Source organism: Xiphias gladius, chromosome 18, assembly GCF_016859285.1.
Source record: "Xiphias gladius isolate SHS-SW01 ecotype Sanya breed wild chromosome 18, ASM1685928v1, whole genome shotgun sequence".
Lineage (NCBI taxonomy): Eukaryota > Metazoa > Chordata > Actinopteri > Istiophoriformes > Xiphiidae > Xiphias > Xiphias gladius.
In genome coordinates this window covers 23,513,568-23,539,537 of record NC_053417.1, presented here as the reverse complement: position 1 = coordinate 23,539,537, position 25,970 = coordinate 23,513,568, and the positions used below count along the sequence as shown (strand labels likewise).

General features: G+C 38.6%; 1 protein-coding gene across 1 annotated transcript; it reads right to left on the bottom strand.

Annotated features, from left to right (window-relative positions):
* Positions 1-3,911: 3,911 nt before the first annotated feature.
* Positions 3,912-18,495, bottom strand: dnmt3ba (DNA (cytosine-5-)-methyltransferase 3 beta, duplicate a). Its single transcript, XM_040152642.1, has 25 exons — positions 18,372-18,495; positions 17,396-17,541; positions 16,531-16,723; positions 14,689-16,440; positions 14,467-14,577; positions 14,192-14,251; positions 13,890-13,945; positions 13,400-13,553; positions 11,566-11,624; positions 11,249-11,398; positions 11,048-11,155; positions 10,090-10,219; positions 9,340-9,456; positions 9,139-9,183; positions 8,962-9,041; positions 8,698-8,810; positions 7,915-8,098; positions 7,065-7,149; positions 6,672-6,817; positions 6,397-6,487; positions 6,109-6,257; positions 5,914-5,999; positions 5,726-5,795; positions 5,084-5,202; positions 3,912-4,076 (listed from the first exon to the last, which is right to left on the bottom strand). The coding sequence occupies exons 1-25, from the start codon at positions 18,493-18,495 to the stop codon at positions 3,935-3,937; spliced, it is 4,470 nt and encodes a 1,489-aa protein (XP_040008576.1). The 3' UTR covers positions 3,912-3,934.
* Positions 18,496-25,970: the final 7,475 nt, after the last annotated feature.

Genomic DNA, 25,970 nt, shown 5'->3' with positions numbered 1-25,970 from the left:
AATAATCGATTATCCATTTAGTTTATGAAATGTCAAAAAATACTGAAAACATTTTTAATCAAAACTTTGCAGAGACCAAGGTGACGTCTTCATGAAAAAAAATTTTGAAGATGGAAATTGACAATATATATATGTTAACTATTTTTGCTTGAAAAATAAAACAATCGATTATCAAAATACTTGCCAATTATTTATCTGTTGAGCGACTGATCGATTGATCAATTGAGTTTCAGCTCCAATAAATATTCAAATTACTATAATGTAAGACCGAGATAAGCAGCAAATCCTCACATTTGAGAACCTGGAACCATCGGATTTTTGGTTGATAAATGACTTAAGCAATTAATAACTCATTGATATAGGTTCATATTAATTTATTTAAAATGACTAACTGATTAATCGTGGGAGCTAAAATGTTTTTGCTTCCGGTTTTTGTGAAAGGATGCACTGCTTTGAAATGAGTTCACTGCTGCAGTTTGTTGCTTATTGGAAACTTTGGGTTTTTTCCTGCATACAAAGCTTCACAACGGGCAATAACAATAAGAACACATGATGATTGTGAGAGGAATAATGTGAATTTGGTCATTTCTTATGAAGACTCAAGTATTCAAATTAAGCGAGTAAATAAGACATTGCGACATGAATAATCGTAAGAATAAACATGGAATATAACCATGAAATTGTGAAATAATCCAGCACACCTTTAAAACAAAGATTTTGTTATGGCCAAAGTGGCATTGTGATATAAACAGTTTATGGGAAAAAATAAGATTGTTATATAAAAACTGTTTTTTGGAAAAAGGGACATTTTGCAGCAAAAACAGCTGAAATTAAACAAAAATTACCAGTGAGAAGAAGCAGGATGAAATAACATTTAAGGAGTTTTAAAAGGGTGTTAGATTATTTCAAGGTGTACTTATATTCCATATTTTTTCTGTGGTTACTCTTGTTATTAGCTTTTTCATACTGTCTTTGTTTAAACTGCAACTCTGTTTAATTAAACATAGTCTTAAGCAGTTGAATACAGCTTACATTTTAACATGACTCAAGTATAACTTTGCTAAAAATATAGCAGACTGAATGTTCAGTGTGTTGTATTAAGCAAACAATGAAAAACAAAGAAGGAAGCAGCAGTTGGATTTTTTATTTTGTCTTATTTTTTCATGATTTCTATATTTTATTTTTCTTAATTTTTATTTATTATTAGTGGTATTTACACGAGCTGCAACAATTAGTGGATTAATTGAACAGCAGAAAAATAAAAGCCAAATATTTTGATAATGATTAATCTTTTAAGTCATCAAGTAAAAAATGTCAAATACTCCCCAGTTCCAACTTGTCATTTGTGAGGATTTGCTGCTTTTCTTAGTCTTCTGTGATAGTAATTTCAGTATATTTTATATTTTGGTCGAACAAAACGGGCAATTTGAGGACACTGCCATCTGCTTCAGGAAACCTTTACAGACATTTTACACTGTTTTCTGGCATTTTAGAGACAAAACGATTAATCAAGAAAATGATCGGCAGATCAGTCGATAAAGGAATAATTGTTGGTTACAGCCCTACCATTTACACTGCTTGAAAAAAAAAAACAACAAATAAAAGCAAAACAAAAAAATCCCTATGAGCAGTACATGCACAGTATGTTTTAACTGGTATCTTGTTCTTACAGAATTCACCTGTGTGTTTGTGTTATTGTTTGACCCTGAGGAAGATTGTGTTGATCTTGTTTTTAAAAATGCTACAACAATAATGAAAGCTTTTTAACTTTTGTACTTTGACAAAGAACTCTGTGCCTTGATGTTTTCAACCTAGAACCTTTAGTGCGCCGTAAAATATGGCCGGCTTTTTTTGTTTTATAGAGTACAGATTTTGTTATTAAAGGGATTGTTGAGGCCCTTTAACGTACATGTCCCCTACATAAGAAGACACTTTACATCATGTTTAAGTCAGCCCTTTGAAGTCTTGTCCTAACTACAGTGATATCAAAGACATTCCAGTTGAAATATTGATAACAGTCACAGTTTGTTCTCAATGAGTAGCCACAAAATATTTTTGGTCTTGTATAAATAACAATCCTTAAAATAGATAAAATGTTAGCACAAATGCAAACCCAGTGAGGTCATTTTGGATACAGTCACTGGTGCACCACAGTGAGATTAATGTAATTTGGATAAAAACTTACTAAAAAGCAGATTAAAAAACTGGCCAGTCGATTCATTCAAGAAGTAAAAACAATAAAATTAATCACAGCTAATGATGAACATGATGAGATCATCCCTGGTAAGATTACACAATAAAACAATATAAAATACATGTAGAAAGAAAAAAAAAAGTTAACATTTTTCATAAATTAATAAAGATAAAAAAGTGTAACTGCAGATTTTTTTAACCGATAAATCCGTGTTGAGGTAGAGACCTGTAGCCTGTATCACGAAGCGAGCTCAACGGTCGGGTTATCTGGCTTCACTGAGTCTACCATTGGTGATTCTGAAAAACCGGTATCATGAGGCTGGTTATCAGTACATACTGCGTATACACTACATTAATATAATAGGATTGGAATGGAATAAGATGGTATAGAAAAATTAGTTATAATATCCATATGTGAAAAGCAGGGCTATAAATAAGCGTAGGAAGTATTATCTAGTCCTTTTCAACACGTTCATCAGTCTAGGACAGTGACACTTGGGAATTTTGGTCACCTGATAACTGTTAGGTCCAATATTAGCTCTCTTTTAGCTCTACTTTGGTCTCTACCAACTCTTACAGGATATATCTGGCTCTTTAGCTTCTAAATCCTCCATTATGTTCACCGTCTAGTCTCCAACTCTTGTCTGTCTGTCATTTGGTGCTGGACAGAGTGGGTTTTTAGAGCTTTTCCACTGAAAACAGCTGCCTTGCTGATGCTGGACACGATGCTATGACAGTGATGAGAATGAACCAAAACAGTAAAGTTACAGGCTGGAAAACCGAAACAATGAGCTGAAAGATGCTAAAACGCTCCAGCGAGCTGAGGGAAACTGCAGAGTCAGGTGATAATTCTCTGCAGGTCTGAAACTACACGCGACCCCTTTCACACTATACATGGTATTTTGAACCACAGTTACTGTAAAAATATTGATTAAAAATGCTTTAAGGTGCATCTGAGCAAAATGTTGCATTTGTTATTTACTTTGCTAATTACGAACAGTGTGCAGTCAATATGCAGCTATGATTGCCATCCATTTGGCTGACAGAGTGGTTAACTACCTCTGTTTATTAGAAGTCCCGTTTTAATCTCAGAGTGGATAAACACTTGTGCAAAAATGTTTGTTTTCTCTCATGCTACGGAAGGGGATTCTACTGATCTATAAAAATGCAACTTTACTTATTACTTGTTGCTTCATAGTAAACTTTGTCAATGTCAGGATCCTGTAGTTTAGGAATGATGACTTACTTTTCTGATCAGTGTTTGGGCTGTTAGCAGGTTTTAACCTGATCCTCTCAGGTTACCCTGCTCCGGAGCAGGCTAGCATGATGATTTACCCTGATTAAAAATGAGCCAGCCTTGTGATATTGGAAAACCCAAGTTAAGCCCCAAAGACAGCTGGCTTACCATCTAATCTCGCTTCATGATACAGGCCCATGTTGAGAGCAAACATCACAGCACCATCATGTATCAAAGGAAACCTGAAAAAAAAAAAAAGAAAAAAAAAACAACAACTGAAAATTGAAAAGTGTCGGTGCCTGCTGGTTATATTGGTTCGTGGATGAGTGACAACTCACAGGATTAAAAGGGCTCATGAGCGAAACATTTCAAAAAGTCAAAATAGCAAATACTAAATTAATTCTTTCAGAAAAGATTGGGGTTTGAACTACCTAGTCATGCAGGATATGATAAGGCAGTAGGTTTACCGCTGCTGCTCTGACATGAAGATTCACATCAGAGTTGCTATTCACATTCAAAATAATCCTTCAGCGGGGCGAAGAGGTGACGAATAACAGGGACACTCCAGGAACGACCCAGGACTTTCTGCCTTTGCATCCGGCCCATGTTGTTCACATCTGTGTAGTGTTTGGGGAAACCAAAGATCCTGAAAGAGTCAACCATAAGGAAAATGCTAAAGTTACAAAACATCAAATAATCTAATATGTGTTCTGTGTACTGAAATATTATGCAAAACCTTGGCCAAAATGCTTTATCAGTGTATTGCTTAAGACAAGTGTTACAAGGTCATGACTCAGAATTGGTCTACTTTGTTAACATAGTCATGGACTAAGCTGCCTAGTTAATCCTCATCCTCCTAAATTGCCTGTGTTTTCTACATGTGTAAATCCGGCAGACCGAGTTTTTCTCTATTTACAAAAAATGTCAGCATCTAGCCCAACTTGCTTTAAAAAAAAATATATATAACAACAATAGCAGCAATATATAGCAGAGTATAGATACAGACAGATAGATATGGTATTAGCCACCAACCCACCAGGACGGCCCTAAGCCCACCTTGTCTGTAATTTGGAGACTGTTTCATGCTGTACTTATCTTTGAAGCTGCTTGAAATTAATGATACAACTACTTATCGACCCGGTGCTTTATTGATACTCCTAACTGATATTAATAATGTTTTTAGAGCAACAGAAAAGTCATATGAACTTCATAATATCTCCTTGGAAAACAAATCTAAAATCAAAATAAAATAAATACTACTCCTGACATCGAAACACTGACTGAAGTTTAAAGCAAGTTAGAACATAGGAATCAGTCCTGTCCTCTTTCATCCTCCCTCTCACTGCTCATGTGAACAGGGCCACCGCCTGGGCAGGTACTGCTGGTAGAGTGAGTTGGTGCTGCCGTCTCAGCCAGAACGTCTACAAGAATTTGCTCAAGTTTAAAGTGTGGGGCTAATAAGGCTGAACAGTTATGTGCAGTTAGCTTTCATTTTAGCTATTTCATAGTAATTTACATTCACCGATGATGGGGACTGCGAGGAACAGCAGTTGCAGACACAATGCTTTACCTAAAAAACATACTAAACGTGAGATTATAGCTAGGATGGAAACAATATGATTCCAAGGACATGTTAATTTCAGAAATACTTACTGTTCCATTTCAGTGCACCACAGGTAGTCCTCCTTGCCATTCATGGTGACAGGTAGCGGTCCCATCTTCCCCTGCCTTATGGAGTTAGACTTTGTTGTGATGGTGCGGACTTTGTCAAACTGCAGGAAGAGACAACAAATCAGAATCGGGGTGTTTTACAATTTTAAGAATCATTTTTTGAAAGTAAATGGTTATTCAGTCTTTTCTCAGGATTGAATTGGATTGATTTTTTTAAGGCCTTTTTAATACCACATAGAGTGAAATTAATACCTGTTAAATGATCATAGTGGCAAAAATATGAAAGTATGGTGGAAAACCAGGAGCAACCAAATGGCTTAGGTATTTATTATCATACATTTTTTCAGTACTTCCCAGTGGTATGTAACAGCTACAATTTAAATTAACATGAACTAAACCTGAATAAAGGTCATTAAATGGATTGATGTATGGATTAACTAATTACAAATGATTAATTTAAGTTTATAATAGTTTTTGCTTAAACTGACACTTGCCCCCATCATGATTCAATGAGCTTCCTGTCGACTGTGGCTAGCAGTGGTGACAATGATTTGCTACAGGTCTGATGGTTCTGACACTTCAGGTTATCATTTATCTTACACACAGCAATCTAAATGCTTCTACCTTCGCCATGCGTCCGACTTCCAAACAATCCTGGAGAGCCACTTTGTCATCTAAAGATGTAGCGAGAGGCCTAAAGAGAAATGCAGACGGGCATGTAAACTGAGCAGATTTTTTTTAAGAAACTTGTTTTGTCGTTCAGTGTGACAATCTGCATGCAGAAAGGAATATGATTGCGTATTAGTATGTACCTGTTCATGCCGGGGAGGTTTCCCCAAAAGTAGCGAGCTCTGTGAGCAGGACTGACTTTCACTGCATCAATGAGAATCGGATTACACTGGAAAAACAAAAGGGAGGACTCAAATAATGAGCAGTGAAACTTGATGCAGCCTGATTCCTGTCATTGGGCTGACAGGATGCTTTCATCAATAATCAAATGTAATCACCTCAAGGAATCTACAGATGTCTGATTTGTCATTGGCACTCATGAAAACCACGTTCTCAAACAACCAGAAGAACGGACGGTCGTCGTCCTCCTTTGGCTTCAACAAGGTCAGAATGCGGTAGAACTCAAAAAAGAGCCTTCCAGTGCCCTCTGCAGGACAAACAGAGAGTTATTAAAGAAGAAGAGTTTATGTGTGCAGATGATGCTGTAACCTACAGTTACGTTATTTTCTCCAGTATTTTATTAGCAACTATTTTCTCCCTTGAGCAAAAGTTTGGGAACTGCATACCAAATAATCCTTTTCGAAGAGGGTTGACCATGGACAGGTCGTTACATGGACTGCCTCCAATCAGAAGATCAAATGGACCCCATTCAGCCAGCTGCAACGCAAAACTACAGCCCTTCAGTTCATATTTTTATGTAGTTTTTAGTCTCTTTGGTGTAAACTTTAATACATACACTTAATGACTACACAGTTAAAGGTGAGTTAAGATTAGTTTTCAGTGGTTTGTGTGGCATGCACAGATAAACAACACAAGTCATATTACTGCAGCTTGTACTCACATGTTTCCTTGTGATGGTGCGAACATCATTGACGTATTCGATCTTTCCCTCATGCTTGATCATCCCCACAGCGATCGAATCCTCACAAATCTCTGAAGCAATGTAGCGCTCCATCTTGAGTCCCAGGTCTTTGAGCACCAGGTATCCTGTCAAGATGCCACAGTGGTAAAAGTCAGGTCATTGACTAAAAGAATTCACACAGTTTCTACAAGGTAAACTCCATTACTGTTTTCCCATTAAACTTGTTCTTTTGGTTCAAGTGACTCTCTGACTAAAGCTCCCAAAGGCTCCTCTGCAGTAGTATGTAAAGACAAAACATCACAGAGACTGGATGACTTTGTCTTACAACAAAACTAGAGCTCACATGACTAAAGCACGACATGATGAACCAACCTGTTGCGATGCCGTCAAAAAGTGAGAGCACCTTGATTGGTCTTCGCTGATCAGCCGGGATGGAAGGGTAAACTCTGTGAGGCTCCTGTGATTTAAAACGTAAATAGACAACTTTCAGCACCACAGCACCAATTAATTTTAAGTAATTTTATAGACCAAACAATCGATTAATTAATCTAGAAAATAATTAGAAGATTATTCAATAATGAAAATAATAGTAGCCTAAATTAAACTTGCTAACTTTTGCTATAACTTGAATAAAAGAGGATACAATTGTTAATTTAACATTGCCTCACCTTAATAAACATACATTATCTATGATGTATACATCATCACTTGCAGTTTGACTCACGTCTGCTAAAAAACTACCAGCTTAAATGCCTATCAATTTGAAGTAAACAACTCCTTTTGATTGTAATTACTTTTTTTTCTTGTTTCTTGAACTAATATTATGTTGTTGATATTAACTGTCCTCTATTGGCTTCTTCACCCAGGTTTATACTCATGGCAGGGGGATCCTTATTTTTATTTTTCCAATTAAGTGGGTTAGGTTTAGGAATTATGCAAAGCAATCAAACAGCACCACAAAGTTTGGCCTCAAAAATGAACACAGAGCTGAATAAACATTTCTCTGAGAATCTCAAACACTGAATGTGATGAGCTTTACGGTGGTTGCAATACTGAATGCTGGTACGTGGTTCTAATATACAGATAATTGCCCACATTGGAACTATTTTGGTCAGTGCAGGCATTCAATTTATAGAAATGTATAAACTTGATGAGAGTTTACCCTAAACTGTCCAATATGTGTAACTAGAAATGTGTGCTGGGAGGAGATTGTGGTACGTACAAACTCCATGGCACTGTTGTTGGCAAAGAAGTCTTGAACCTTAACGCTCCAGTCTGGTCTGAGTTTGAGGTTTCCTTCACACTGTGACGGCTTGCACATGTAGCAGCTCCAGGGATCAACATCTTTCAGCTTGTCAAAGGTTCCTGGGCCCACCAGGATGTCCAGACAGTCCTTACAGAAACATCTGGGAGACACAGAGAACACCCCAGTATTTATAAGTAATTTAAAAAGTTTAAATTCAGGCTGGAGACGTGAGGCAAAGATAATGTATGAGGTGAAAGGGACTGAGTTAGGGGATTAGTTACTGTAGTTTGCCTGCTTACCAACAGTCAGCAGTTAAAGCTGCAGCATTGACTATGACGCAGCTCAAGATTGCAAAAGTTGTGCGCCATTTGGAGTCATAACTCAGTCCAATCTGACCACACAGACATGTTTGGTCAGTCATATTTTTAGATTCTTTCTGAGGATATCATTATTCTCAATGTACATTGTGGATAAACTTCCATAAATCTGCCTAGAAATCATATAAAAATGCTCCTTAAACTCCAGAACTACCGTGAGAATCGTCATATTTTCACTTTTTTCCAGTATCAAAGTACTTCAGTGATATGTGACTGTAATTGAATGGGTACTTTGCAAACAAAAACTGCTGATAGCTTATTCGGCATATTTAGTTTTCAGTATCAGGAGTCAAAAAATAAAAAAATTACAAATAAGGTGTCAGAGATAAACAATAACTATCAATATCCAGGCCCGAGAGAGATACCCCTGAGCAGTGTTTACCTGCAGCAGCTGGCGTTGCCACACAAAATGACCTCTGAGCCGGCACAGCACACGGTGCAGTACGACTGGTAGCCATCTTCATCGTAGCGATACAGGGTTTCTGTGAAGTTTTCCTGCAAACAGTGACAATGTCGTTTTGCAGCATTTGGGAAGTTAATGGCAGCTGTGTTTTGGATGGAGGTTAGACATTTACAAACTGGACTGGAATGGAGTAAAGCAAACCACATTGAAGTAGACAAAGAGATCACAGGATTGTTAGATTACCTTGCATTTTAGACAAAGACCACCTTCAAACAATGGGTGTTGCACTTCAATGTCAGATGATCCACAAGACAAACAAAAATCTGAAATAACAAACCATTACCTTAGAATTAAGAATTTTATGTTTATAGCAAAGATTTTAAATCACAAACTTCTTCCATAATCACACACAAAACTTACCTTCAATTTTTTTGCCTTTCTCTTTGACCTTTTCTATAATTGATTCTGTAAAGTGAAACATTAAAACAAATCACACATAGGAAAAAATAATAATGATAAAAACATGCAACCTACTCTGGATCTACTAGGTTCCCCAAATGTATACTCTCATGAGTTTGTTTTTATGTTTGTGGACTAAATGTGGACAAAAATAACACAGACCTTTGCTATAGGTGATGACAGGTGCATTTGCCTTATTTTTAAAAACATATTTCCTTTTTGCTGGGGGCTGGTAGTCAGACAGGGCAGAGTCAGAAGAATCAACATGTGCAGCAGAATCTGGAAGATAAGAAAAAGGTGGAATCAAGAGTAATTTCATGAAGAAAAACATACAAACAAACATTGAGTTCAGAAGCATCCTTTGATGTATCAACACCACTGCCTTATGATACATGCAGCTCTTTGTTGTCCACCTCTGAATATAACTATTATTATTATTTTTCATTGTGTGATATATTATGTTTGGCTATATGTTGCGCCGCAAAACACTGCGCACAAGACAATTCTTTCCATGCTATGCAGAAAACACATTCTACTGACTCTGGAGACATGGCCGTAAAAAGCGAACATATAGAAGTTAAAATGACTGTGCTGATAGAGCGATAAGGACGTAATGTATGTAAAAATGCCACAGCTAACTGTGGAACAGTTTTTTTAAAATGTTTATATATGCACAGATGCCAACACTGGTCTAAACCAGCCTGCTTGCTGCAACATTCTCCTATTACAGGGCTGTAAAACTAGTCATGAAGAAAAATTGACGTAATATATTACGTACTTTATCTATTTATAAATCTGCCCTCCTTGATGAATTCAAGACAGCTATAAAATATTTTGGAAAATAAAGCACTGTGTGTTTGAGAGGACTTGTTCAATACGCTTTTTTTGATGCATTTATTAATGTGCACATACCAGGAGGTACGAATCCTTCAGGTCCTGTAGGCAGAAATCCTTCAAAAGCCCAGTCCAGCATCAACTTCAGCTCTTTTTCTTTATTTCCTATCGCCTCAGCAAAAGACTTCCCAGATCGCTCACCTGCCAACTACAAATTACAGGTGTAAACAAACTGTGGAGCGTTGGTGAACCATTTCCCTCAAGTGATTCTGAGCAATCTGCTTGATACATGAAACATCTTTGATGTTTTGGTCTTAATGTGCCAACCTTCTAACTTCATCTGATTTAAAGCCTTAAAACCGGCAAACAGATACTGAAACCAACTTTCCACTTTATTTATTTGTTTCAAAGTCTGTTGACATTTTTTTAATTAAGCTGCAATTGCCTTTGGCACAAAATAAGATATAAAACGGGTGATATAAAAACTAATAAATATGTTGTATTTGAATAGATGGAAAGAGGTGGAATAACGGAAAAAGGAGAATGATGTTGAATTTGATTTTTAAACATTCAAATATCCCGGTGTATTATTATAATGAACAACTGTGTCATCCATTATGCCAGACCCCTTGGCATAATGGGGTTTGGCATAATAGATGAATCGTGTGTTCTCACAATCATGGTGAAAACACATGATTGTGGTGTTTTCACCACAATCATGAAGAAAGTGGTAGAAATAATCACTCCGATTTATGATGTGCATATTGTTGAGAACTGACTTCCTCCTCTATGCTCCAAGTTGGCCAAACCTTTGTTAGAAGAGGCCCCACACAACATTATAGAACAAATGTCATGAAGGTTATTTCAATTGGTGGGCAACAATAAAGCTGTTGTAGGAAGGATGTGTAGGATGTGCAGGTAGAGAAATTGCATAAAAAATACAGCAGATGTGAAAATCAATCCCGAGGAAGAGAATTTGGTAAAAAAATGTTTTAATTTTTTTTTTTTTTTTTTTTTTTCAGTTTTGGTCTCTCACCTCAATAATTTGGTAGATGGCTTCCTTGTAGATGGGCAAACTCGCAAAGGAATTTTTGCAGAAGCACTTAGTGAAGGCACTGAATGCCTGTAAACACTCCGTATAGATCTGAAACAAAAAGTAATGATGATGTAAAAATCCCTCTCAACGCATGTGAAGTGTTTCTGCAGCTCGAGCACATGCTTCTAACACACTTCTAACCTCAGAGAACATCCCGTCTCCGAACCACTCCACCCTCCGCATGCCCAGGGGTGCTGACTTGGTTTTCCAAGGCATCACCATCCCAGGCCACCAGGAAAACCCCTTCACTTTCCCCCACACCAGCTCCCCTATCAGAAACCCTTTCCCATCCTGCAGACGTCACACAACAAGAAAAACAGACAATATTCAAAACAACATTTTCATCAAAAAACAGATTAAAGAATCTGACAAGGGTACTTTCTATGACATGATGTTTGATGAGCAGACTTTGAGAGCAGCTATATTGTGGACTTTTTCCTGTAACTATAATATATTACCTGGTAGGCGTGTTTCCGACGTCCTCTTGGTGTGGATTTACTGGATGGTGATGACTCTTCTGGCTGAAAGTCCACCACATTTAGAACAGAAATAAGTCAAAGGTAAAAAGGAATTCAGGTGAGGAACTGTACAGAATAAACAGTACTATAATTGTATCTGATGGTAAGTTTAGGTAAAGGCGTTTCTAAATGTACCACCAATCACTTACATCATCACGGTTTTTTATTTTTTTTAAATTTCAGATGACATGGAGATGACATGAGTGAACTTGTTAAAATCAAGAGGCAAGGGAGCCCTTCATCATTATTAAGAAATTAACATTCGCTTTGTTCAAAGCAGTAAAATGGAAAAATCCAATAACCAACAAGTAAGTGTCTTTTCCACTGTGGTTTCAAAATAATTATTTAAAATGAATTTTAACATGAGAGCCAGCATAATGCTTGGGAGGATGAGTTATCCAACCTTTGCTTTATTTCTAATCTGATTTGGCACCAAGTGAACAAAGCGAATGGTTAATCTGAAATGAAGGTGTGTAAGAGGTAGGACTGGATTCTGATAGCTGGTTCAGTTTTTCATTTTTTAATTCGTTAAACTCGGAGTCTAAAGAGAAGTCCACACAGAAAGTGTTTTTGAAACATTTTTGACAGCCACCACTCGGTCTTCTCACACAACAGATATGCTTCCATTTTCTGATAAATGTAACCTAAAGTATAACTAGGGCGGCAACTAACGATTATTTTCATTATCGATTAATCTGATGATTATTTTATCAATTAATCGGTCTAGAAAATGTCAGAAAATTGTGATTGAAAATGAATCCAATATTGTGTCTTTTATAATTTCACACAGCCTCGGATAGTGTCCTCAAATGTCATGTTTTGTTCAACCAAGGGTCCAAAACCCAAAGATACTCAGTTTACTATCATGAATGGATTTAAAATAATTTAAAAATCTGCTTTGTAAATGTTTCCTGAGAAAGGAAAATCACTTGACACATTTGTTAGACCTCACAGACACAGTGTCTATTGGTGATTAGCACTAAATGTAAACATAGCTTTTGTTTGTTCACAAGAAAACTCCACAGGGCCCGTACAAGTTTTTACTAAAATTGGCACTTGCCAAATATGAGTTGATGAGCTACCTGGCTACAGTGGATAGCTGTAGCAACAGTGTTTACTTCAAGTCTGATGGGGCTGACGGAAAACGCCACAAAAAGAACTCAACAGCCCCTGTTGCATCAGTCTGAGTTGTTACGTACAACGTCAACTGACAGTTGGAAACCACAAACAAAAAAATGTATCATCCATGTTACTGTCTATGGAAGGCAAGAAAAAATAATCAAAACTTTTGTAATTGAAATTTAAGACATTTTAATACCTTCCACAGCTTTTGAGGAAAATGAATCCAATGCTTTTTTCAAGACCTGCAGATGCCAGATGAATACTTACCTACTGCAGATGTTGTGCTTGTGATGTTTATGTAGTAAACAATTATTTATTAAATCTTATAGTAATTAAACTAAATAGCAAAGATGTAATCTGTCTTTTAGGTCTTTAAATGTAATTGTTTGGATTTTAACTGGAATTGTGTGTTGTTATTTATAGCATTTGTTATATTACATTGTTGAAGCTAAATAGATTTGATATTTGATTTGATATTGAGATCCAAAAGACTTCAGATTTGATAAAATACTAGCTCCAATCCTAGTTGTAATCAGCTCACATGTTGTCGGATAAACCATTGAATATTTATTATTTTCTATCTAGTAGCATTTCAAAGGGCAAAGAGGCCTGTCATGGCCCGGCGATATTCTGGTAGTATACTTGAGTATACCTACCACCTCATCTTGGGACTCCAGACCCTTTTTGCTGTCCTTATCAAGACCTACGGGTTTGGACCAGGTGCTAGCACCAGCCTGAAACACTGTACGGGCCTGTGGCTTCTGGCGCAAACTGCTCTCCCAGCCATAACATCCCCTACTGGCCCCCTGAGAGACAACACACTCTCATTACACACGCAAATATCATGCACATGCAAATGTTCCCCACAACACTCACACACCTTCATATAGGCACACTGCTCCTCATCATACCTGTGGTTATTTTTATGGTGGCCATAAAGGTGAAAAGAGTAAAGAAGCAAGGACAAAGAGTGTTAGTAGATGAGAGGGACTGAAGAGTGGAGGATTCACTTTACAGAAGCGGCAATTTAGAAATTTTAATGACGCAAAATGTGATGCAGCAAAAATACATTTTTCGGTGTTGTTCTGGTTTCAGCCATCAAGTCTAGCTGACAGTATTTACGGTCAAATTTTGTCTGTTACCTCTTTTGAAAAGGCACCATTCTCTCCAGGTATACCGTCATATTCATTCACTAGCCCTTTGAAAGGAAACAGAAAGTATTGTAGCACAGTATGTTTTTGTGTTAAGATCACAGAGGTGATAACTGCGTTGTGACATGTTAAAACTGAAAATCCGGGGGATGACAGCAACCCAAACCGTTTCTCAGCTAAAAAGATACAGTAAGATTTACTCCCATTAACAAAATAAATGTACAGTATAGGTGTAAAATTACACTTCAGTAATGTTAATTATGCAAATTAGAAGTTAAAATTGTTTTTCTTACTATTTATCTTTGTAAGGCGGACTTCACACGGCTTCACTCTCACATTAAGGCCATTCAGTTCTAGAAAATAGGATAAAAGTGTAAATAACATACATATTATATATAAAATATATAACATATTATTATAACATATATTCTAATATAGATTATTTTAACATATCAAATGCAGTGAATTCTTATACACTTCTTCATCTTCACTTTTTTTCACATCATACAAATCACTGTCATCATCTCATGAAAGTTTTATTTACTACATGGACTATCTTTCTTCTTACCTTTAGTGTGAACTGGGAAGTCTTTGTTGCGGTTGCTGTTAGACAGAGCGCTGTCAGACATGGCATCACACTCACTTTCTGTTAAGGCTTCACTCTCAGAAAACAACGCAGCTTCATCTCCATCTCCATCTCCATACTCTAAGGCCTGAGAAAGGAAATGAAGCAGGTGCACAAAATTAATTAAAAATGCAAAAATTAAACACAGACAAAAGATGTTGATACAGCTCCTGCATTTACATACCTGAGTAAAAACTTGCTGAGCATCAAGTGGTGGACAGGGGAGGGACAACAGGGCCAGAATTAGCTTTCTGAAGACTGTCAGCTTGGTGTTCCTCAGTACGCTGGCCCAGTGTTTCTCCAGTAAAACATCTGCTGAGTGGTCCTTCTCTCCTTCTTCACTCTCCCCCTCCTCAGCCAGCTGATACTCAAGGAATTCACGTGTGAGCTGGTTGTGCTCCTCAGGGGAGCTGCAGATTCCCAGCTTGGTCCCAAGCTCCCCTACTGCTTTCCCTGTCACTTTCAGCCTGCTCTGGGGGTTCAGCAGCTGAGCTATGCTCCTTAGCAACTCATAACTTAGAGGCAGCTCCTCTGCAATGCAACCTGTGAGTGCGATGTAAAAAGACAACACCTCCTCTTTTAACAGTGGCAGTGCCTCTGCAGCCTGAGACTCATTCAGGAAGTCTTCCACGGGTTTGCCAACCAGACTGAGTTCAGGGCTTGACAGGTGGAATTTCTTGTTCTTAAGGATTTGGGCATCTTGTTCCTTGTGGAAGCGAACAGCAGCTTGAGGATGAAGGAAGTAGGAGGTGTAGGTGCATAGCAGGTTACTGGCGTCTTCTAGGATGAGCAGCAAATCAGCTCGGGGAACTCCCTCCTTTGTTTGAAGATGCCTTTGGAAATTGTGCAACGGCTTTAAGGCCTGCTCCAGGAACATAAATGTTGCCCTGACCTTAGGATCCTGTAGCTGTAGGCAGATTAATTTGGCTTTCTCATCATTGTTGTCACAAGAGCTGAAGTACAATATAAGATCAGTCCATATTTCCAAGATTTGTGTCACTAATAAGCAAAAGTTAAGGCAGCTGGTGTTGATATAAAATGATGGACTGTCTGCAGCGATATCTGAGCCAAAAAGAGCCTTGAGGTTGTCATTCTCTGTACAGCAGGAGGAGTAGTGGGCATGGATGTCTGCTATCAGCTCATGAGCCTGATTGGAGAGCTGCTTAACCCCAGCATGGCAAGCAGCATCAGCGATGGTGTACAGCCCTGTTAAGACTATTATGTTCGGGTTGAGTTCCCTGAGCTGCGAGCAAATCTGCGCGGAGGCCACAGCTTCGCCATCGAAATAAACAGCAACAAGGTTATCTGTGTGTAACCCAAATCTCTTCAAGGTCTCCCCCACTGCTACAGCGGTTTGATCTCCTGCACCATCCACTGACTGAAGAGCATCCAGAAACCGGATGCAGTGCTTGCAGGCTTCGACATCAAAAAACCCAACAAGGACCACAGACATGGTGTCATCCTTTCCCACTGTTACCCCTCCATAAATGTATACACAGTAAGGAGTGTTGTGGCAAACAGATATAATATCTTTGGGGTACTGCAGCCCCAGCTTGCAGCGCGCAAAATGTCTAGACACTTCTTCACCTTTAGCAGAGCCATTGTGATAGTGTTTGCGAATAAATCGGATAGCTGCGTCACTACAGGGCAGTTCAGAGTGTTGGCTTTGCAGGCTAGCCCTCTTGGAAATTTCAGCCCCTTTCTTGTGTTTGTTTGTTTCCACATGTCGCCTTAGTTCAATGAGGCCTTTATGAAATGTGTTCAGGTTTCTGGCACAAGTGTGGCAGTAGGTATAGTGCTCTCCAAGAGTACTACGTTCAGCCCAATCATAAATATCCCTCCACTCTTCATTGTAAGGGAATTTTTTAGTCGTTTCAGTGCCATTCTCTTCCGCTTCTGATCCCAATTTAGAGCTCTCTGACAAAGTAAGAGAAAAAATAATTACTACACATGCACTGTAAATGTGATGATCGAAACACAATACACTGCCTTATTTTATTATCACACTGAAAGAAAATGTGAAATTAAACTTACGCAGTTGTGGAGATGACACAATAGGGCTGATATCATGGCTGTACCGAGCTTTCAAAGGGTCGTATTCTTTACTTTTCACATTTTCTATGTAGAAAACTTTGAACCACTTCAGGATCTCAAAGTTGCTTTGAAAATCCCCTTTTATAAGCTCCTCAACTGGAATGGTCTAAATCAAGACAAAGAAGACGTGGCAAAATTTAGACATCAATATAACTTGCCTATTGAACTACAGGGATAAACTTCGAAATAAAATTTTGTTCCAAAAAAGGGATATCCATCACTTGAAAAAATATACACCTCCATTTGAATACACATCATTGTCCTTTCATAGCAAAGAAGGCATCTGAAGTCAGTAATTCCAAGTAAATTTCCCTTCAGTGTTGATTCTTCTAGTTGACAAGTGTTAAGCTAAAGGTTTCTTGCTAACAGATGAGAAGATCGATACCACTCTCATATTTGTAGACTAAATAAATATAAAGCCAAAGAAATGTAAAAATTGCAACTTATGGTTTTACTTGGAGTTATGTGCTGGAACTATTTCTAAAGTCTTTGTGAATTCCTAAAGTCTTTGTCACCATTTGGTTGCCAAACAACCATCTGAGACTCCAGGAAGTCACTGCTCCTGGCTCTACAACATTTTTATCGTATCATATAATGTTATGATGACTAATATACAATATAATGTACATATGGGCATGCAAAAACATTGGCATGGTCCTTGTAATTAAGATTTAATGTATAGATTTTGAAGACTATCTCCTTCTCCTTCTACAAACAAAATGAAGAAGTTTTTAAATAAAAATTTAAATTCTACTCCACTAGTGAAAAAAGTACATACCCTTGTGATACCGCTCTTGCTGAAGGCCTCTTGGAGGAGACTGAAGTTGTGCCTACAGTCATCCTCACTTTGTGCATCAAACTTCACCTCGGTCATGTCAACAGAGCCAGGAATAACCCAGTCCATGATCTGACAGTGACATGCACCTGCAGGATCATACACATATTAAGACAGTTCAGAAAGTGTGCAAATAGAGGAAATGACATTCTTTTGCTGTTTTTCAAAAGCAATGCAGATGTTGCACTACGCTGAGCAGCGATATCACCCTGACAGGGCACACATCACAGCTCCTCATCCAACAGCTCACTGTGGCAGTTTCTGCTGGTACTATTCCATCCTGCAATATATGAAACTGGTCCGCTAACTGTTGACCATTTTTCAGACCATTTTTCATTGAGGATAAGCACTGCTAATTATGTTCTGCTAACTCAGTGAAAAGTACATTGCATTTCCTCTAGTTGCTTCACAATAAAAGCCTCCTGCTGGTTTGCTAGTGGAAAACTTTTGATATGAAGCAGCAGCAAGAAATTAGCAGTAACTTAACAAGGCTCAAATACATCTTTGATATAAATGTAAACTGATCAGTTAACAGTAAAATAAACTTAATACTTGAAAGTATGAACAGACATGGAGGAGTGAAACTAAACTCCAAACCAAAGAGATTCAGTAACAAATTACAAAAAAACTAAGAGCTGAGCACAGAGACACGTTTAAATACAGTGCTAGCTCTTGTCAGCAGCGCAGCTATACATGTGTTGAGCCAGCCAGTTTAGCAAAAGACAGGTCTTGGTTTGAGTGAGGAGATCATCACAGTCAACTACAAAGGGCCACAATGGTACAGATCAGCACGGTTATCCATCGCTGTGCAGCCAAAGTGGAAACCATGTATTCATAGCTTGTAGCAGCTCGGCATGATTAAAGTGGGCTACAGGCATATCGAAAAGCTGCACTGGGTCTGCTCATACTGATGAATCACCTGAGCCCATCTCCCGCACATCTTTGAAGTCTGTCTTCAGCAGGCTGTTGATCCAGGTAACCAAATATAAGCGGCTGGTTTTATCATGGGAGGAGTCTGGAGTCACAACCGCTGTAGTTGCCATCTTGCAGCTCTCTAAGAAAGAAAAACAACATTCGCATTTTTATAAATTCTGAGTATTAAAAATAAATGATTACATCATCTAAAACATTATTATCATAGTTAACCCTTGTTCGCATCTATATATATTTTCAATTAAATCTTTTCCATCTATAACAAACATAAAATCAAAATAGTTTGTACATATTGACTCTTTGACAGGTGCGACTCAGAATGTAGCAGGCGTCATCCATTAATCGCAGCATTGGCTTTTCGATCCCTGGCTTGTCCTGTCAACATCAAACTGTCCTTGGGCAAGACACTGAAACCCCACTTCGCACCAGATGGTTATGCCAGCACCTTGCAATGTAGGTGGCTGCCATTGATCTGTGTTAAAGTCTCACATTTCTCTAAACTTTTTTTTTTACGTTAAACCACAACACCCACTCCTTAATAGACACTCCCTGAAAGAAGATGTAAGAAGATGTAAAGATGTAAAAACGCCACCCTTTGGGCCTATCAGTCCTCTTTACCATGCAAACCATTGCAGAGTGCAAAACAAAGTGACAGGGACTTTCTTCCCTTATAACCTTGTTTTGTGGATTATATTAGTCTTTAATGAATTAGTGTGTTGCATTTATGTTTAATAAGGCCTGACGATTATCTTAAAAACAACTGTGGGTCGATTTAGTGATGTAAGGAAGAGAAGTGACCTAATTTACTTTATTAATTCAACCCTTTATTTACATTTAGTGTCCTTATTTGTAAAATTATATTTATTTGCGATGCAGCTTTGTTGGATCCTGTTTTAGAATGTGCACGCTGCACCTGATGTCCCGTGAGCCAATGCCACCACCATCACTGCATTTTTTTCAACTATATTACTCATACATTACTGACATACAGTTCATGCTATGATCTGCAGTTTAGTTTTTTGTTTTTTTTTGTCATGTATGCCCATCCAACACTTCTTTTTTTCAATAGAGAATTTTCACATTGTTACTCATTAGAAAAACAGAGCAGTCAGTATTACCAAGGCTAGTGTGTACCCTTAACCAATGACTGACTCCTAGGGGTGGGGGTAGTGGGTTGTCTAATCCCCTATTGTCTGACTGCATGTGGAGGATAAAGGCTGAGGGGTTCCTGTCAAAATAATTTTTACCCTTGCATCTTTGGGCCTTTTTTTTTTTTCGTCGTGTGTACATTAAGGCACCGAGCTGTGCTGTAGCCGAGTGCTACGGGACACTTCAGCCACGCTGCTGCTGCTGTCTCTCCTCCCATTTCTCCCCAACATATAGAAAGCGTCAATGAAATCTCGCGTTGTTCATTTTTTGCCGCGAACGTCCCCACTGCACAACTTTCATTGACAAAGCAGTTTGAGCTTTAAAATAAGACCCTGTTACTTGATGTGCAGGAAAACAAATACAGTGCACCGCAAGTGAAGTGGTATTGTGACCCACACACCGACCGGCCTGTTCATTTCTGTGGTCAGGGTTTGCCTTCAACACTTCTTATTACATGCACAGTGCAGCAGCTACAAGCCTGGCTTCATATGGGGGAAGCTGTCTTCATGTTTTATCTTTACGTTGGGGCAAGAAGCAATGACACATTCAAACAGCCATTCAAGAAAAATGTAATAACAACTGACTACCCGCGCATATGCACGTTATTACAGCAACCGGAAGGAAGAAACACAATTGAAGTCAACTGCAATCTCTGTTACAGAGCCAAACCCTCCCGGTGATATATCGCCGTGGGTTTGTATATGCCGGTCTTTGTGTTGTGAGGCTGCATAAGGCTGGATTTACAACACACCAGGACAATTAAACAAACTGTAACAACACTGCCCTGTGCGTTATCATCCGTAGAGCGCCTTTATGGGAGAAAAGTTTCCTCGGAATATGTAAGCGGCCGGCTTTGTGTGAAGATATTGTGGGTGACTTACCTCGGCTGTTCTGTACGGATGAACCTCCTGACTCTTCGCTTCATCGGAGAGCACATTTTCCCATAGGCGGACTGGCTCTCGTGACGTCTGCACTACCGGATGTGCTCAATTGGCCGACCGATACGGGATGCTCGCCACTAGTAGGACTGCTAGCTATTAAACTGCCGCAGGTTTATCAAACCCCTGCCCCTTTCAAAATTAGCCCCGGCTTATCAATAATTAGGTCAATATAATGTTAGCAACGCATCACATTCAAAAAATGTTTTTTTATTGATTTTCAGTACATCTCTTACCTAGTCTCAAAAGTTTTCGATTTTTTTTTTTTTGTTATATTTTTGCTGAAAATAAAACATAGCTAACATAACGACCTTTCTCAAAATTAATCAAAGTTGTTCAGTTATTAGGCTAAAATGATGCTAGCGCCGCAACGAAGGCAAAATCCCCATATAACTCACCGTTATTCAGTTAGCAGCCGAAAAATACGGCTGCTAACGTAATGGTGTTATCACTAGGTTAGCCTATTCAGGGGTGTTGCAGTCTCTGCAAAACGAACCACCGTTTGCACTGTCACCCCCGGGTAGGCTAACGTTGCTACCCATCACCCTGAAATCTCGAGTTTTACCTCAAAAATGAATAGGCAAACAAATGTCATGTTATAAGCTAGCCCGAACACCCTATGAGCTTTGGTTTGTTTTGGTAACGTTAGACAGTGGTCAAATTTGGCAGCTATTTGACGGTGAAAAGCAAGATTCGTCTTCCTAAACGCGTAATAAGAATGGCGGCTGTCTCGCAACGGCTGTAGTCTGCTGGTTTCGGGCCTACTTCCCCCAGCCTGTCTGCGTTGTGTTGTAACAGTGTCATGGCGGCCCAGCAGGCCAGCAAGGTGGAGGGAGTCTCGCAGCACCGAACGATCCACCAGAAGGACGACTGTCTCGCGGTGAAACGTTGGTTTCAAGGCCCTGTCATAGAAACGGAGAAAAGCGCCACCTGAGAGCCACCTAGCGCAGCGGCTGCGGCGCCCATTTTTTGGCCAGTTTGTGAAATCGCCAGAGCACGAGTGAAGCCATTACCTTGGCAGATCCGGCGATCTAAAGAAAAAATGTGTGCCTGCTGATAAAAACCTGATTTTTTTTTTCCTATCACAGTGTGCATCGACTCTTTTGCTTAATTTCTCATAAATCTACCGCAGGTGACAATGTAAATAACGGGCTTGTGTAAATCCCAATAAACGCGGCCTTGTCACAGCAAATATAAAAATGATTTGCATCTCAGATGCAAATAGGTGAGAGTCTAATGGACATGACATGCTGCTATTTTCGATCAACCATAAACGGAACAGGTCACAGTTTATTGAGTGTGGATAACCACTTAATTGCATTTGCAGTGCAAGACAAAGCATGCATTGTATGAGTTGAGTTTTACAGTATCTAAGCTGCTGCAACTCACTAACCAACGGGGTAAACGAGCTCTGTCCTCAGATACACGTCTAAAACACCATGTTTTAAAAATCAGTTTTAAGAAACAGGGTACTCAAATGTAAAATATCAACAACATAAAGGGCTGCATCTCCAACATATGTCCCACGGTTGAACCTATTTGCGAACCCCTTCCTTACACCATCTACATCATATGTAAAAGACAAACAAAAGGAAATGTTACCAAGGCCTGGATTGTAATTAAAACAAGACGCAATTTCAGCAACATTAACAACATCTTAGCCTTGGTATTATTGTAGAACCTTTTTTAAATTATTTATTAACCTTTACAGGCTCACTAACATTTGCTGACAGCTTACTACAAGTTGAGATACCCATTACCCTTTCATTAAAGGCTTACAAACACTTATAACTGCATAGAAGATGACTTATTGGAAAGTGAGAAACATGGCACCCTTTGTGAGTGACTTACTAACATTTATAACTGCACACTTGATGGGTTGGAGGGATCTCACTAATGAATTACCGTGTCACGCTGGAGGAGGATTTTCCACAACCTGGCGACCCCAAAGCTGTTCTTATTAGTGGTTTCTATCTGACCTGTAAAGTATTAGTGAACAATGTATTAACCAGTAATGCAGCTTATAAACCCCTTAATAAAAGGTGCCTTATCAGAGGGTGTCATTTCTCTGATTTGAAATCCCCAACATTGAATTTGTTGTCAGTGACTGTTTTACGATTGCTTCAATTTATTACCTCAAGGGCAACTGCTGTCTTCAATCTTTATCAGAATTGTGTGTAGCTTATTGCAAAGCTGTGGACCTACACACGTGGTGGGGACAGAAGAAATTTCAGCTATAAAAATAACAGTTTTCCTTTTAAATGTTTCTTATTGTACAACAGGCATTAAACAAATGACTGTATAACACAGCTACAATTAAGATGGTATAATTATTAACTTAAACACTATGCATGTTATCAATGAGAATGTCTCCATTTTACTGGCAGGGGTTATAGCACGAACACTGAGGAAAGCAACTGTTACAGCTCCGTAGGCGACTGGTCAGGTGAGACATTGTGGTGTCTTGAGATGTTCGTAATTAAGTCAGTGACAAAATTGTCATAAAACATACCGAAGTAAAACGTTGTTGTAGGACTATCAAGGGTACCGAGTAACATTTTCTGCTTTGTTTGCATGAATTAAATGATTTAGAGCATTTCTATGATATACATGTGCTGTAGAAATAAAGTAACTGAGGGTCACTAAGGAGGTCCAGGGGTTAATGTGTGCGTGTCTAAATTTATGTTCAAACTCAGTCTTGGAATAAATTCTATAGGTGAATGGTTATAGATGGGACCACAAAGGCTGACCACTGATGGCTCTGTGTCCTCAGGGGAGCTGACGTTCATGGCACAGTATTTATGGACGGTTGCTGGGGTGTACAACCCTTGATGTGAAAATGCTCTTACGATGTGAAATATTGCTTTAACACCGAAGATAACAAATTGTCTCTGAACGTCTTTTTATGATGTCATTATGAAGATAACTTCACGCATTTGTGACACCATCTGCAGGGAGCGTAGAGCCACTCCAGTGGTAGCCTACAGCGGGGCGACGGGGGGTCAGGGGTAGGCTTTGTTTGTCTGACCGTCTCTCCACCAGCCCATCCTCCCAAAAGACAGGGTCATCAAAGTGGAGAGAAAAAAAAGCAAGTGATTACATTTGATGTTCACTTTTCTTCATGTGGCTCATGTCGAAGTGATGGTTTAGTGGTTGAGAAAGTGTGAATATATCTTTGTCCTTATAAAAACTTAAAACATCTAAAAAGAGATTGATTATTTGGAGTTCTCTTTATAGTTTGTTAGGTTAAGAGTTCACACAAGGAATTCAGCAGTCTTAATTGTAACCATGCTTGCAAAAGGAGAAAAACAAAAAACAACACATAAATTCCACTGGTCAGGAGCTTGAATGGCTGGTGTAACGAAGTCTAATATATGTCAAGAAAGCACTTTTTCTATTGGAAAAAATTGCAAGAGCGTATATATTTGCCTGCCTGTTGTAACAAATTTACTTCCTGTGTAGCAAATATTCAGTTAATCTCATCATGAATAGCAAATGTTCCCTGATTAAAACACTGGCATTAGTCTGGGATTGCAACTTCTTGTGTCTCAACGATGGGATTAAGACAGACATAGTTTAGCCATTTCTATGAATGATTAACTCTGGGAAGAGAACATATAACCTCAGCTCAAAACATTACAGAGTTTTCATTTTCTTATGCCATTTGATCTTGTGTGAATCTGTGAAGAAACTAATCACTCGCTAATTTATTTTGGCCTTGTAAGATTTTACTGCTGCATCTGCCTCGTGATTGAAATTGGATGGAAAACTGAAACAGCAACACAGTTTCATTAATCATGTAACATCAAGGTGTAGTAGGAAAAAACTTTCACCATTTTCGCTTGTGACACGGTGTGGGCAGAGAGGGAAAATTAACAAGTGGTATGAGAACAAGGAAGAACAGTCTGAAAAGGGGAAGAAAACAGAGATGTTTTTGTAATGTATAAAAACAGTCGATGTTCATAGGTGGTTTGATTTACTGAGTGCACGTAATAGACCATATCTTATAGGGATTTTTCTCTATTTCAAGATTATTAAAGGATAAGACTAGTGATATTCTATATTGTTCTTATTATCAACAAATCAAATGCAAAGGCCAAAATCAACAATGAATTGATATATAACAAGTATCATCTGTGTATCATTTCTCTGCATCATTGAGCTTCATTGTTGTACAAAAACTAACACATCGACCATTGCACTGGGTGACATGTGCCTTTTATTTCCATGAACATGGGCAATGTAGTTTATTTTGAGTCAATCCCACGAAATTCCTCCTGCTGCCGTTAACACTCACTAGTGCACCAAAAGTGTGTGAGGCCGCGGTCAGACTGACAGCAGCACTGCGTGAAAAAACGCTGGCCCCTCGGTCATTTCAATGCAGCTACTGCACTGACACAGCAGGGGTGCCAACTCAGAGTCTTCTGGCGAAAAAGAAAAAAAATGCAGGGTTGTCCTGCGAAAAACTTGAACCTGGATCAACTTTTTCCACAATGCAATGCAACATCATCCAGACAGACCAGTCGTGGCAGTTATGTGAGAGCTTTATTTCTGTTTACCCTGCAATCATCAAATGAAAGATTAGAGCTTTAAAATCCTTCCTCGTGATATTATAAACCACTGTGCAGGGTTTTGATATCTGATAAGCCTTTAAACTCATGGATCTATAACGCAGATCAGCCTTCCTGCATATTTAATCGTCTCTTTGCTACCTTAAGTGTCATGCCGCCACCAATGCAGCTCTTTGAATTTTTTTTAAAACGCAGGGCTGTTTTCAATCTGAACACCCACTAAATCAGCACCTTAAAACACTCCCCTACAAATGCAACAACCCCAAGAGCAGCCTAAAGGACCTCTAGAACCTGCTTTAGACTCTGTACAAATGTACTGACGTGGTGAATAAAATGAAAGTAAAACCAGACATAAAGTGTGTCAGTAAACCCTAAGCCAGTTTTTTTCCTTTAATTTGTCGAATGTCTGTGTATTTGTGACTTGTTTTTAAACCTGCAATAGCAGATTTTTTTTTTTTAAACTAGGGGGCAGCAGGGACAAGCTGCAAACACAATGACATATTATCACCTTTTAAGTTGATTATGGTGAACTTGTTAGCAAAGAGTTGCTTATTTATTCAGTTAGCAGTTATGGAACAACATTATTATTAATTTGAACCTGATGAATGTCAAAAAAGGTCCAAATTGTACAATAAGAAATACAATTCAAGAGTTAATAAAGTGCCGTAAATTGGAAAAAGAACAGATAGTAGGTTAAAAAACTTAACAGCAGTAACACTGGGAAGATTTGTTCTTTGAAAACAGTGACTAGCAATACTAGTAGAAATCCTAAACTATTACATGAAATCAATACTCATTACAATAATAATCGTTTTATATCAACATACAGAGAGGCTAGAGAGGATGAGAGGCTAAAAAGATGTTGACTAAAACACATAGGAGAGCGTCATTTGGTGTGGGCATAGAAGTATGGTGCGACAAGTGGTC

What these genes read in the sequence shown, in the direction of transcription:
- dnmt3ba (XM_040152642.1), bottom strand. Translation starts at nt 18,495, where the DNA reads ATGGCAACTACAGCGGTTGTGACTCCAGACTCCTCCCATGATAAAACC. An exon ending in GCACCATCACAAGGAAACAT is followed by an intron (nt 6,488 to 6,671) that starts GTGAGTACAAGC and finishes TTTGCGTTGCAG; the next exon opens with CTGGCTGAATGGGGTCCATT. An exon ending in ACATCTGTAGATTCCTTGAG is followed by an intron (nt 6,000 to 6,108) that starts GTGATTACATTT and finishes TTGTTTTTCCAG; the next exon opens with TGTAATCCGATTCTCATTGA.